This window comes from Acomys minous (assembly GCF_964271855.1).
Source record: "Acomys minous genome assembly, chromosome: 6".
NCBI lineage: Eukaryota > Metazoa > Chordata > Mammalia > Rodentia > Muridae > Acomys > Acomys minous.
In genome coordinates, this window is record NC_140487.1 from 23,434,449 (window position 1) to 23,447,065 (window position 12,617).

A 12,617-nucleotide genomic window follows, 5' to 3' on the forward strand; every position below is an offset into this window, starting at 1 on the left:
ATCTGCAGAAAAACTATACTTCTCTTTGGTATGAAATTATTCTTTTATCAAGAAAATAAATTACACAAAATGTGGGGTTTTTCTGTTTTCTTTTAATATTGAAATATATAACGGAGTGTAACCAATAACTCCTTAACATGGCCCCACTCTGATGTGATCTCTTTACCTTGAAAAATCTCATTACTATGTCAACTATCCTTGAACACAAGGTGAGAAGTTAAAAAATGACGAGAGAAGTTTGCTGCCTACCACAATGATGTATCAAGGAGATCACACTACTGTCCTTTCTATAACATGAAAGGGTGTTTTCTGTGGTCTGCACACAGAGTTAGAGTATCTAGCACAGGGTTTGGCAGACAGGCCGATAATTCCATCCTCGTTTAAGATACCATTTCATGCCCCATGACTGGATAAGCCACCAATTGAGTTTTACCTTTGTCCCTCACACAGTTGGAAATAATCAATGATTTAAAAGACTTAAAGGCCAAATGTTTATTGCTGCTCCTTCTTGCATGTTTTTAAAGCTAAACCACACTGTCAGTTAGGAATTGGGCATATTAACTTTTCAGCACGGCCACAAATGTAGAATTTTATCACATTAGCCAGTTTAATGAACAAACTGGGGCACAGAAATGTTAAATTGCACTTCTCTGACAAGAACAATGATTATAGGGTCTGCTCTGCTGGAGATACAACTTGTCTGAATTTACTTCTTCTGTGATGCTGGACACTGAATTCAAGACCTTGAACATGATAGGCAGGCAGGGACTCACTGAGCCCCACCCCAGCCCTCAGGTCCCTTTGTTGAAAAGCCAAATGCTCATTTTAAGCTTAGAACTCAGGAATACTTTCTAAGTACAGTTCAAGAGAGAAGAGATCTGGGAAAACACAAGTAGATGATTTTGCTCATTAAATCAGTAGCAATTTAGACTTCTGCACTTCTCCAAAATCAATTTTAAAGTAATGTCTTACCTTTGAAATGTAAGAGCATTCCTCAGACACGGCCTTTTGAAGTCGTTCAATGAGCACCTGCAAAGGCTCATTACCTACAGAAAACACACACATGAGCCACTCGCTGTCATACATGTAGGAATACTGTCATACCTAACCAGCTTCTACTAGAATGAGGCACATTTCAATTTCTTCCAAATGTATCTTCCATGGTGCAATGTAACTGTCTCAGAAAAGTTTTGAGGATTTGCAATTTCTATTCTATAAAAGGGTTTAAAGCAGGACTTACATTCCAACACAGGAAATATCTCTGTATCCCCATCCATTAAATATATCCTTGCAAAACTCAAAACTTTCACAAATCAGTTGTCACAGTTTAGTGGTAGGGTACTTTGACTAGTATGTGTAGGCCCTGGGTTTCAGCCCTAGTACCACAAAATTAAATTCATTAATTAATTATTACAAATAAATAGATAAAACAGTTTTCTGTTCTCCTCTTCAGAAACACTGATCACTACTTACCAAACTGCTTATCAACAGTCGACAGCAAACACTAGACAGGCTATCTGAACAGGTTATCAGTACAAACAACGCACGCAAAATCTTACTGAATTAAAAAAAAAACAAAGCATGTTTGAAATGAAAAACTGGTACTCTTCTTTAAGTGACTCTTGCAGTCTTCCTTTGTTCAACAGAGCAATTCCACTGGAGACTCCTAATGGTAAATACAGGAGCCAAGGGTAGCCAACGGGCAGACAGACAGAGCCAAAAATTACCAAGCCCTCAACAGCAGCTACCCCATAATAGGTTCCACCGTCCACTAATGTCTCCTCCATGGACTTCCCATAGCGCACCCACATTTTCTGCTCACCCTCTGCCTCCAGGACGTCTCGTTCTAGTTCATGGCCTCAGTGCCTCTGGGCTTTCAGGTCCATGCTGATTCTACTTCTTATTTTTAGCCTAAAAGTCTCCCCTGGGCTTTAGACTTCTCCTTTTGGCTGATTGGTCATAATTTCTTTTCCAAGTTAACACACCTACGTAACTCAGTATGTTCTAAACCAACTTATTTGTATATATTCTGCTCCCCTTTGTGACTAAAACCATGCAGGCAAGAAACTTCACGATCATTCTCAACTCCACCTACCTTGACTGGTGTCATACACTGCCAATGATGGCTCTAACTATTAAACTTCACTGTCATTTCCTTTACCGTCTCAAGGACATTTAGGTCAACATTTTACTGGGAGTATGGCTACGGTTGTTTAATTGATCTTCCCATCAATTAGTTAACTTTTCTCAAGAAATCACACTGGTGTCACCTTCTTCTATTTAAAAATCCTGCAGCAGGACTGTCTGTTCGGTAGCAGGAAGATTAAGGATGCTCCTTTAAGGTATATAAATCTAACCAGGCACTTGCCACTCTTCAGCTTATCTTAAACTTACTACGTTTTTATACAACTTGAACTTTCAGCTCCTTCAGACAGTATCTCTCTAGAGGTCTCTATATGATACTTCAGAAACATCCCTAAACTTCCAACCCAACTGCTCCTGTCTCATCTTCACAGAAACCACTGAACTCAGCTTTTTTTCCTTCCAGTGTTTGTATTTATCCTGGAGGTCAACTAGATTACTTGTTAATCTGGGATACTTCAAGTAATAACACAGCCAATTATATTCAATATGCCCTAGACAGACGGGGCCGACGTCCTCTACTGGTGGGTCAGGGTGTGTGGCTCAGCACAGTTCAAAAGTACGCAAGCCCATTTTTCCAGGTGCTTTCTGAATGGATTACACTTCCATGAGAAGATGAAGCAGTGATTTTCACTTTCTTGGGCACCTCAATGATAGACAAACCCAGGAGTCAGATGTAAAACCTCCTTACCCCACGGGGCCTGAGTCAAGGACAGGACAGCAAAAAGGTCCTTTAAAGGAATGCTATTTGCTTCATGGAGATAAGTCAGAAGCCCTTTACCTGTCTCCTGTGCTCGCAGACTTTGGAGCTGGCACTGGTGTGTTTTATGCAGCTCCTTGATCTTTTCCTCCTGAGCAGAAATAAGCTCTTCTTTAAGGCTACAAAGAGCTTCGTCTCTTTCCTTCTCCATGTACTCAACAACCTGCTCTGAGTGAGTTGTATAAACCAGAGAAAGGCATATCCGCTGGGCTTCCATCTGCAGCCTTAGGTCATCCTTAAAGTGAGTGTATATAAACATTAGAAAAATTAAAATAATAACAATTTAGCTAGCTTCTATTTCTTTACATGTACTGAACTTCATAGGACAAAAGATGTGTCACAGCTTTACAGTTCATATGAAGGAACCGCTCTGTTCCACAGTCTTCATCCAGACGGCCTGCTTGTCTTTCTCAAGAGAGGTGGGGCGTTATGTATTTATTACCTCAGTGTAATTAGTCATTTGTGATAGTGTAACTAGCAAGATTTTACTCTTATATACTAGAAAATGAATATAATGAAAATAAACATCAACGTACTCAAAAGTCAAACTAATACATCCTAGTATGTTGTCATTTTCTTTTCTTCTACTCCCTTTACATCTCTTTAGATTTAGAAAGAAAATACTCTAGAGACAACATTTAATTCATGATGCTTGATTATTCCTTGCTCACATGCAGGTGTTACCAAAATTCTGGAATGCGACCATTGTCACTTCCCAGTGTACATGCAAACAGCACACTATATTGTGTATTCCAGGCATTTATTCTGAAAATCCCTTTGCATTTAATATCAATATGCCTCTGACATCAATCCACATAGGAGACAGGTTAGTTGACTTCAATTGTAGTGTAGCATAAATGAACAAAGCACAATCAGTCCATTTTCCTTTGCGGAGATCAACTGGGTTTTGGTAAGCTTTGAGTACTCTCAATTAAAAGGCACTCAATCATTACATACATCCACCTAGGACGAAGTGTTTTGCTAGTGAGCTGTCCAGCAAGTATCAGATTTGTCTGGAATGCTTGCTCACACACGTCCATGGCATCTTTCCTTGACCTCTGATTCAGGAAGTCTAAGAAACACACATTTTGGCCTGTTTCCACGTGCTGGTGCTGCTGCTGCTGCTGCTGTCCAATGACCACTCAGTTAGCCCGGAACTTAACTACTGGTGACAGATAATGTACAGGGCTAGCTTTAAAGATTTTGACAAATGGTTTTCTTATACAGTTAAACTAATTTTAATTGGAATAAAAAGTGTGGATGCTCACATTTTTGTAGCCATATCATGTCATTTATTTTATCAATGTGATGAAGGTAAAGTGCTATGTTAATGAAAATGAATTTGTAAGGTTAAAATACTTTTTACGATCTTTTGTCATTTTGGTTTATCTGAGACACATACCTGCTCATATCTTTGGCTCATTAAATTCTTTGTGCTTTCTCACGTATTTCTTTTTTTTTTTTTTCCGAGACAGGGTCTCTCTGTGTAGCCTTGGCTGTCCTGGACTCACTTTGTAGACCAGGCTGGCCTCGAACTCACAGCGATCCGCCCACCTCTGCCTCCCAAGTGCTGGGATTAAAGGCGTGCGCCACCACGCCCGGCTTCTCACGTATTTCTTTATAGTCCCTTGTTGTAACCTATGTGGCAAATATCTAGTCCTAGTAATTAAACCTGTTTTAGGTATTGTTCATAAAAGGGACATAATCAAATTTCTTAATATTTCCTTTGAGTTCTTTTCATTTAAAGTCTTCCTTTGTCTTTAGATCATAATTGTACTTTCCAGGTTTCCACCTTTCCTCCTGTTGGAAGAGTAAAGCTGACAGTGACTATCCGAGGCCCTGTCTTGCCTTTACTGGGAAAGCTTCTAAATATCCCCTTAGAGCCCATCATTATGGGCTACAGAGGCGGCACAGCAGGCAAGAGACTGGCAGCTCTTCCAGGGGAAGAACCTCCATGGAAGCTCGTAACTGCCTGTGACTCTTTTCCCAGGGGATCTGACACCCTCATATAGACATATGCAGCCAAAACACCAATGTACATAAAATAAAAAGAAATAAGTAAATAAAAAGAAAGAAACCATCATCACCCTTATTCCTGATTTCCTGAAATTTCTTTCTTTGTTTCAAATTTAAAACTGTAGACCAGCTGTAGCCTTTGGAGATTCTTTCCCGACAATATTTTAAATGATCGGGCTGTCTCCAGCTATGTATGTATGGGCATGGAGATTAAATAAATAGAATTTTCATATGCTGACCAATTCTTACATTCTTGGGGATAACCTTGTAATATTTTAGTAAGAAATCATGCAGCCTCCTTCGTAAGTGAGATTAGGCTGTGATTTTTGTTTCTTGAGCCATTTTTGCCAGCTCTTTATCTCAATACAAGCAGACTCACAGCATGAACTCGTCCCTTCCTTGCGCCTCTGACTCCCGTGTGAATCCTATTTTAGTAAGCACGTACACCTGCCACTGCTTGTGAGACCCACCTGAACAAAAGTCAGGGTGCAGCAGTTTTAGTTAGGTAACATATAGAGCAGTAGAAAACTTAGGAGGTTTTTGCTTTGTTTTTTAACAATTGTGGAATTTTAACTGAAAACTTGAAATTTCATACTCAAAAACACCAGTATGAAAAACTCTGTAGCTTGGATGCAGGCAGAGTTGACGGCCAAACTCTGCCAAGACAGGGTCAGCAAGTCTTCAATAGTTCCTGCCTTACAAATATGTCTGTCAGATATATTGGGCCCAAAGGCTGAAGATGATGCTCCAACGTTATAGAGAGTTTTGGGTGAGTGTTCAGGTAGCAAACTGTCTCTGTCATCTTCTCATTTTGGAAGGTGTTAGTCTGCACCCCCTGTATACTCAGGTAATCAATTTTATTCCTTCTCAAGTCTCTGATGGGGTTGAAGACCAGATAGTTTAGTTTTACAATTAAGCTTAGTTGTTTAGGGGTTAAGGTGTTTTTAGGTATAAATAGATGTTTTTAGGATGATAGAGATGAGATATGACAGTGATTTGCATTGAGAATTTTATGCTCACCAATATAAGAAAGATGTGTTCTTCAAAGTTGCGGAGTACAAATAGGCAAAACACTATGAATGTAACATTTCTATAATTCCTGATTGCTTCATAGTTCTTCTGGCTGTATGTAGTTTATTGTATATATGTGTAATAATATAAATGTATATGTAAAAGTAAAAAAAAATAACAAGAGATATTTTTTTCTAAAAAAAAAACCTCTGCAAAATAATCTGATGCTAAAGCAAAGTGATTATAATGTAAAAATTAGATGAAATGTTTCAGCAGTACCACTTCTCTTTATGATCAGCCTCACTTATTTCTGAGCAGCATATACAAGAGATTAACTGGAAGAGGGGCAACAACATTTAGGGAAAAATGACAACTGGTTGGCAAAACATGAAAAGGGTTCACCTTCACTCTCTGGGAAGGATGCAGATTACTGCTTCCTACGTGCATTCAGTGTGAACTTGTGTTCTCACTAGGATCTCCCGTGAGCACAGGACACACCTGCTTTGTGCTCTCACTAGGATCTCCCGTGAGCACAGGACACACCTGCTTTGTGCTCTCACTAGGATCTCCCGTGAGCACAGGACACACCTGCTTTGTGCTCTCACTAGGATCTCCGTGAGCACAGGACACACCTGCTTTGTGCTCTCACTAGGATCTCCCGTGAGCACAGGACACACCTGCTTTGTGCTCTCACTAGGATCTCCCGTGAGCACAGGACACACCTGCTTTGTGCTCTCACTAGGGTCTCCTGTGAGCACAGGACGTACCTGCTGGGCTTTGAGGACACGAAGCTCCTGCTGGAGTTTTTCATTTTCACAGAGTTCAGCTGTCACACTGGATACTTCAGTTCTTTTTGGCAGAAGCAACTGTTCTCTGTCACTTTCTTTAGAGGGAATTTTAGTTTCTATCACCAGTTTTGCTTCCTTAGCCAGATCTTCACTGATTTTAGGAATAGATTTTCCAGAGTCTGCTCCTGTCACAGTCTCAAACCCGGCTTTGCAAGAACTCAGCTGCGAGGGGAAGGAAGCTGCAGTTTCTGTTTCCTTAGGGTTGGTGGGGACTTCTAGCTCTCTGCATCTCAATAAAAGGTGTTCCTTCTCTTGCTTTAAGACGCTAACCTCTGCACTCAGAGAGTCGATCTTCCCATGTGTCTGCTTCAGCTGTTCAGAGACAGCACAGAGTTTCTCTGAGAGCTCTACCTTTTCTCGCTCCGTCACTTCCAGCTTCTCCATTAGCTCTGTCGTATCCTTCTCAACAACCTCACTGACTTCCACGGGCTCAGGCGGGGAAGTCCTGTCACCTGCAGGGCCAGACCTCGGCCCCTGCTGCCTCGCTGCGCTTCCTCTTTGCAAATGGAGCTCTTCCTTCAGCGCTTTAATCTTGCTTTCGTATTCCAGGGCCTGCTTCGTTTGGCTGTCTTCTAAGCTGTCTCTGACCTTGAGAAGGCAAATGTATTCCTTCTGTAACTCCTCATAGTTGACTTCAAAGTTCTTCTCAGCGAACGAAAACGTATTCCTTTGCTTTTCAATTTCTTCCGTTAGGTGGAGACACTGCTGTTTGAGCCCCTCCTTTTCCGCGGTAAGTACCTCTATTTCTCTGTGACAGCTACACTCTGATTTGCAGGTGCTAGAGTCTACGGCAATTAATCTTTCTTGTCTCAGGGTTTCAATCTCTTTTTGAAGTTCACTGATTTGAAGAGTCATTTCTTCTGATTTTGAATTAATAAGGTGTTCCTGTAAATCTCTTAGTGTTGAAATTTCCAAAATTAACTGATCCCGCTGTGTTATCAAGCTGTCTGTTTCACCCTGCATGGTCTCCATCTTCCTACTCAGTTCACTCTGAAGGCCATCTAGCTGCACCTTGTAGTGAGTGCCCAAATTGTCTTTAAGTTTTTCAATACTTATTTGATGTTCAAGTTCTAGATCTTCTTTTAATTTGGAAAGCTCTTCCTCGTGACTGAAGAGGAGCTGTGTTCTCAGCCTCTCCAACTCAGCTTCTTGGGACTCCGCCATTCTGTCTAGTACAGCATTTTTTTCTTTTTCTAGCATTTCAAGTTTTATCTTGTAATTTGTAACCTCTGCTTCATGCTTTGACTCGAGTTCCTTTCTGGATTCCGAGGCCGCCACAATCTGAGCTTTCAGGTCCTCCACTGTGCTAAGGGACTTGCGTGCATCACTTATTTTCTTTTCTTGCTCAGCTATCGTCTGTCTGGCTTTCTGAACCTGGTCTCTAAAGAAGCTTAACTCTTCTAAAAGGTCTTCAAACTGACTCTGTAAAGCTGACTTTTCTCCCACAACTACCCCAAGCTCTTCCTTGAGTTTTTCCTTCTGAGACTGCGTGGCCTTTAGCTGTACCCTCAGTTCACTCATTAACTTTAATTGCTCTTCATTGACTGCATTCTGCATTTCCTCCTGATGCTGGGATCTCAGCTGCTCTAGCTGGGACATGTGCTGTTTGATTAACTCTTGCTTCATCTGCACTATCTGCTTCCCGTACGTCTCGTCCAGCTCCGCTTGGAGCTGCTCTAACCGCCGCTGCGCTTCTCGTTCCACTCTTTGCACTGTGTCATTTTCCAGGTGGCTGTCCTTAAGGTTTCTCTTCTGGAGTTCTTCAACTGTCCCCATTAACTGCTTAATTTCCTCAGAGCACTTTCGCTCATTTTGCTGAGAGCTGGCCAGTTCTAGTTTCAGGCTTTGGATCTCTTGGTCCTTTTCTGCAACCTGTTCTTGTAAGTCTCCTAACAACTTATCAGCAGTTGTTACTTTACTCTTTAGCTCAACAGTTTTTTTCTCTTCTTCGATTATTCTTGTATTCAATGTGTCAATGATTGCCTGTTTCTCCTGAATTTCTTTCTTATTTAAGTTTTCTACTTTTCTATCTTTTTCCTTCAGAGGGGGAGAAAAAAAGAAACTCTGTTGCTTAACTTTATTAACAAAAGACAGACAAAAGTCATCCTTTTACATCATTCTATAAAATATGACTGTTGTGCCCCCTCCTCAACTGTCCCCATGATAAGACTTGTGTATCTAGATCCTGGTGAGCAAATATTCTAACAGCTCTGACCTTCTTAAGAAGATATTGTCTTATATTTGCTGTGATAAAAAAGATTAATTAAGGGAGGTGGGAAGAATCTGGGAAGAAACAATCTGATAATGATATATTGTATGAAAAACATTTAAAATAGTAAGAACTGTAATAATTTTTAAATTAAAGATATCCAGACTGATTTGCTTAGCACATATGAGATACTGTGCTTCAGCACTGCTGAAAAAGAATGAAAAATAAAAAGAGAAAAGAAATATAATTTTAAAAATTTATTAGAAAAATAAATTAAATTAAATAAAAGAAAGAAAATACTGCTAACCTGAGAAGATGGTTCTGATGAACTGATGCTAAATCTTTGCTAACTCATTATATCCTTTTAAATTTAACTGATTAATATCCTAATTATTTAGTATTGATAGCTAATTATAATACTATGTACACTCTGAATACTGTCAGAAAAATAGTTAGAAATAAGTTCAGGTGACTCCCACTAGTTCTGGTGATCTGAAGTGTTCCAATAACAAGAGCTATGAGTAAGAAAAGCTCCAGTGAGTCTGCATTAATCTCACTGCTGTGCATTTAAGTAACAGCTACGTCAACTAGAATATTTATGGCATACTGAGCTGGAACTACAATTTCAGTTCAAACAGAAACTTGAAAACAGAAAAGAAACTTTTCCCCAGGTCCCATTTGGGGTCAGTTATGTAACTGTAGACGGCAGCTAAGCCAGGGCACACACAGCAAGCATGGTCATTACCACGATCATGTCAAAGCAGCAAGTCGAGCAGAAGCCTTGGCAGAGTCTGGGATTTGTTAGTTGTTTCTGCAAGTTCAGACCCAAATACTAAGCATGAAATAAAGTCTACATAAGTTGCCAGAGCTATTATAAGCAGCTGAGTTATATTACAAAGCACCTTGGCAACCAAAATTCAAAGGCATTCTAAATGGATGTATAAAGAAATAAACTTCAAATCCCAGACAGAGGACACAAAACTAACCAGGGTGGATTCCCAAGGAAAACTTTTAAAGTAAACGGAAGGTGTAGGTCAGTGACCATCTGGAACTCAATGAAGCCATGTGAGGACTGCAAAGGTGCAATGCAACTACAGTAACTGCTGCAAAATCCACTCAGGCTGCTGTGGTAAGAGTTGTGAAACTTTCAAAACAGTGATAGGAGTTTAATTAAAATATTAGCAGGACACTACTCACAGGATATGAGTTAAAATTCTTCGTTCATATGACAACACAAATTTGTCAGGATTTATTTTCCCCCCCAGTACACTAAAGCAGCAAATGGCTGCTTTGGGAGGGGGGGTGGAGAGTTGCTCTGGAAAGTGAGAAAGTATATAATTTGTTACAAAAAAAAACCCAATAAACTTTGTTGCACTAGTAATACTCACCTGCTGAGGCTGAACCTGTAACTTCTGGCTTTGTTCCGTTAAGTCTAACAATTCTCTCATTACATCATCTTTCTCTCTCCTAGCGTGCTGTAAGTTAGAGGTAAGATGAGTAATAATCCCATCTCTCTGCTTTATAGCAGCTTCAAATTCCTGCAGCTAAGAGAAACCAGAGGAAACTGTATTAGCACAAAATACGCAACGTTCCATGAGAGCTGCTAGCCTACTCAAATTAGTTTTATTTCAAAATTATTTTTGAAACATGTATCTGCATTAAAGAGAACATATTTGGTTGGTTTCTCCTCTTTTGTTGTAGAAGAAAGAAGTGTCTTTGCACTGTGGAGTGCCCAGTGCACTTCTGGGTAACACCAACAGAAACATTTAACCCAGCTTGTTTCTGAAGAGGACGGAATGAGAGAGTACTGTCGTTTTCTTCAGTGTCCCACTTCACCTTGATTCACCTTTACTTCCTGCGTGGCAGATGTCACTGTATCCAGCAAGCTTAAAGTGACTTGCTGACATTCTTTTTTTTTTTTTTTTTTTTTGGTTTTTGCGAGACAGGGTTTCTCTGTGTAGCCTTGGCTGTCCTGGACTCTCTTTGTAGACCAGGCTGGCCTCGAACTCACAGCGATCCGCCTGCCTCTGCCTCCCGAGTGCTGGGATTAAAGGCGTGCGCCACCACGCCCGGCTGACTTGCTGACATTCTTAATGGGTTTAAGGCACACACTTTTGTTGTTGTTACTGTTGGGTTTTTATTCTGTTTTGCTGTCTATACCTATTTTCTCTCAGGCTGATTATAAGAAAACAAATCTGTCTTAAGGGAGTGATTTCACTCTAGCTACTTTGCACAATTTAATTTTAAAAGTCTGCACACGTCATCTGTCCTTCTGCAGTCCTCGCTTTAAACAGGGCTGTCTATGCTACCTGTACACTAGAACTATTATGAAATGGCCCAAGCTGCCAAGCCAAAGCCCCGTATGTTAAGAAACGCATATTTCCTAGTTGTGTCCATGCAACATAACAAAAGAGCTTATGGGGCATTTTCCATTTGAGGTTCCTTCCTTTCAGATAACCGTAGATTGAGTCACGTAGACACAAAACTAACCAGGGTGGATTCCCAAGGAAAACTTAAAGTAAACGGAAGGTGTAGGTCAGTGACCATCTGGAACTCAATGAAGCCATGTGAGGGCTGCAAAGGTGCAATGCAACTACAGTAACTGCTGCAAAATCCACTCAGGCTGCCGTGGTAAGAGTTTGTGGAACTTTCAAAACAGTGATAGGAGTTTAATTAAAATATTAGCAGGACACTACTCAAAGGATATGAGTTAAAATTCTTCGTTCATATGACAACACAAATTTGTCAGGCTTCCCCCCCCCCCCCCCAGTACACTAAAGCAGCAAATGGCTGCTTTGAAAAAAAAAAAAAAGATTTGCTCTGGAAAACGAAAATATATTTAATTTGTTACTAAAAAAACCAATAAACTTAGTTGCACTAGTAATACTCACGTGTTGAAGCTGAACCTGTAACTTCTGGCTTTGTTCCGTTAACTCTAAGAATTCTCTCATTATTTCATCTTTCTCTCTCCTAGCCTGCTGTAAGTTAGAAGTAAGCTGAGTAATTATTCCATCTCTTTTATGTATAGCAGCTTCAAATTCCTGTAGCTAAGAGAAACCAGAGAAACCCGTATAAGCACAAAATACGCAACGTTCCATGAGAGCTGCCAGTCTACCCGAATTAGTTTTATTTCAAAATTGTCTTTGAAACATGTATCTGCATTAAAGAGAACATATTTGATTGGTTTCTCCTCTTTTGTTGTAGAAGAAAGAAGTGTCTTTGCACTGTGGAGTGCCCAGTGCACTTCTGGGTAACACCAACAGAAACATTTAACCCAGCTTGTTTCTGAAGAGGACGGAATGAGAGAGTACTGTCGTTTTCCTCAGTGTCCCACTTCACCTTAATTTTACCTTTACTTCCTGCGTGGCAGATGTCACTGTAACCAGTGACTTGCTGACATTCTTAATGGATTTAAGGCACAGGTTTTTGTGCTTTACATCTATTTTTCTCTCAGGCTGATTACAATAATAAATAAAATAAAATAAATGTGTTAAGGGAGTGATTTCATTCTAGCTGCTTTACACGACTACATTTTAAAAGTCCGCACACGTCATCTGTCCTTCTGCAGTCCTCGCTTTAGATGGGTTTGTCTATGCTACCTGTACACTAGAACAATTATGAAATGGCCCAA

The 12,617-nt window shown here is 40.2% G+C and overlaps 1 protein-coding gene across 11 annotated transcripts in view; it reads right to left on the bottom strand.

The window, feature by feature from the left end:
• Nucleotides 1-12,617, bottom strand: part of AKAP9 (A-kinase anchoring protein 9) — a 174,841-nt gene that overhangs the window by 94,068 nt on the left and 68,156 nt on the right. For 10 of the 11 annotated variants that reach the window (XM_084786927.1, XM_084786921.1, XM_084786924.1 and 7 more), the window contains 5 exons: nt 11,878-12,033; nt 10,375-10,530; nt 6,697-8,814; nt 2,924-3,137; nt 973-1,046 (listed from right to left, as the gene is read on the bottom strand). In XM_084786927.1, the coding sequence (XP_084643053.1) occupies nt 973-1,046; nt 2,924-3,137; nt 6,697-8,814; nt 10,375-10,530; nt 11,878-12,033 (2,718 nt within the window). The remainder of the gene's footprint in view (nt 1-972; nt 1,047-2,923; nt 3,138-6,696; nt 8,815-10,374; nt 10,531-11,877; nt 12,034-12,617) is intronic. The other variant, XM_084786926.1, reaches the window with a different exon arrangement.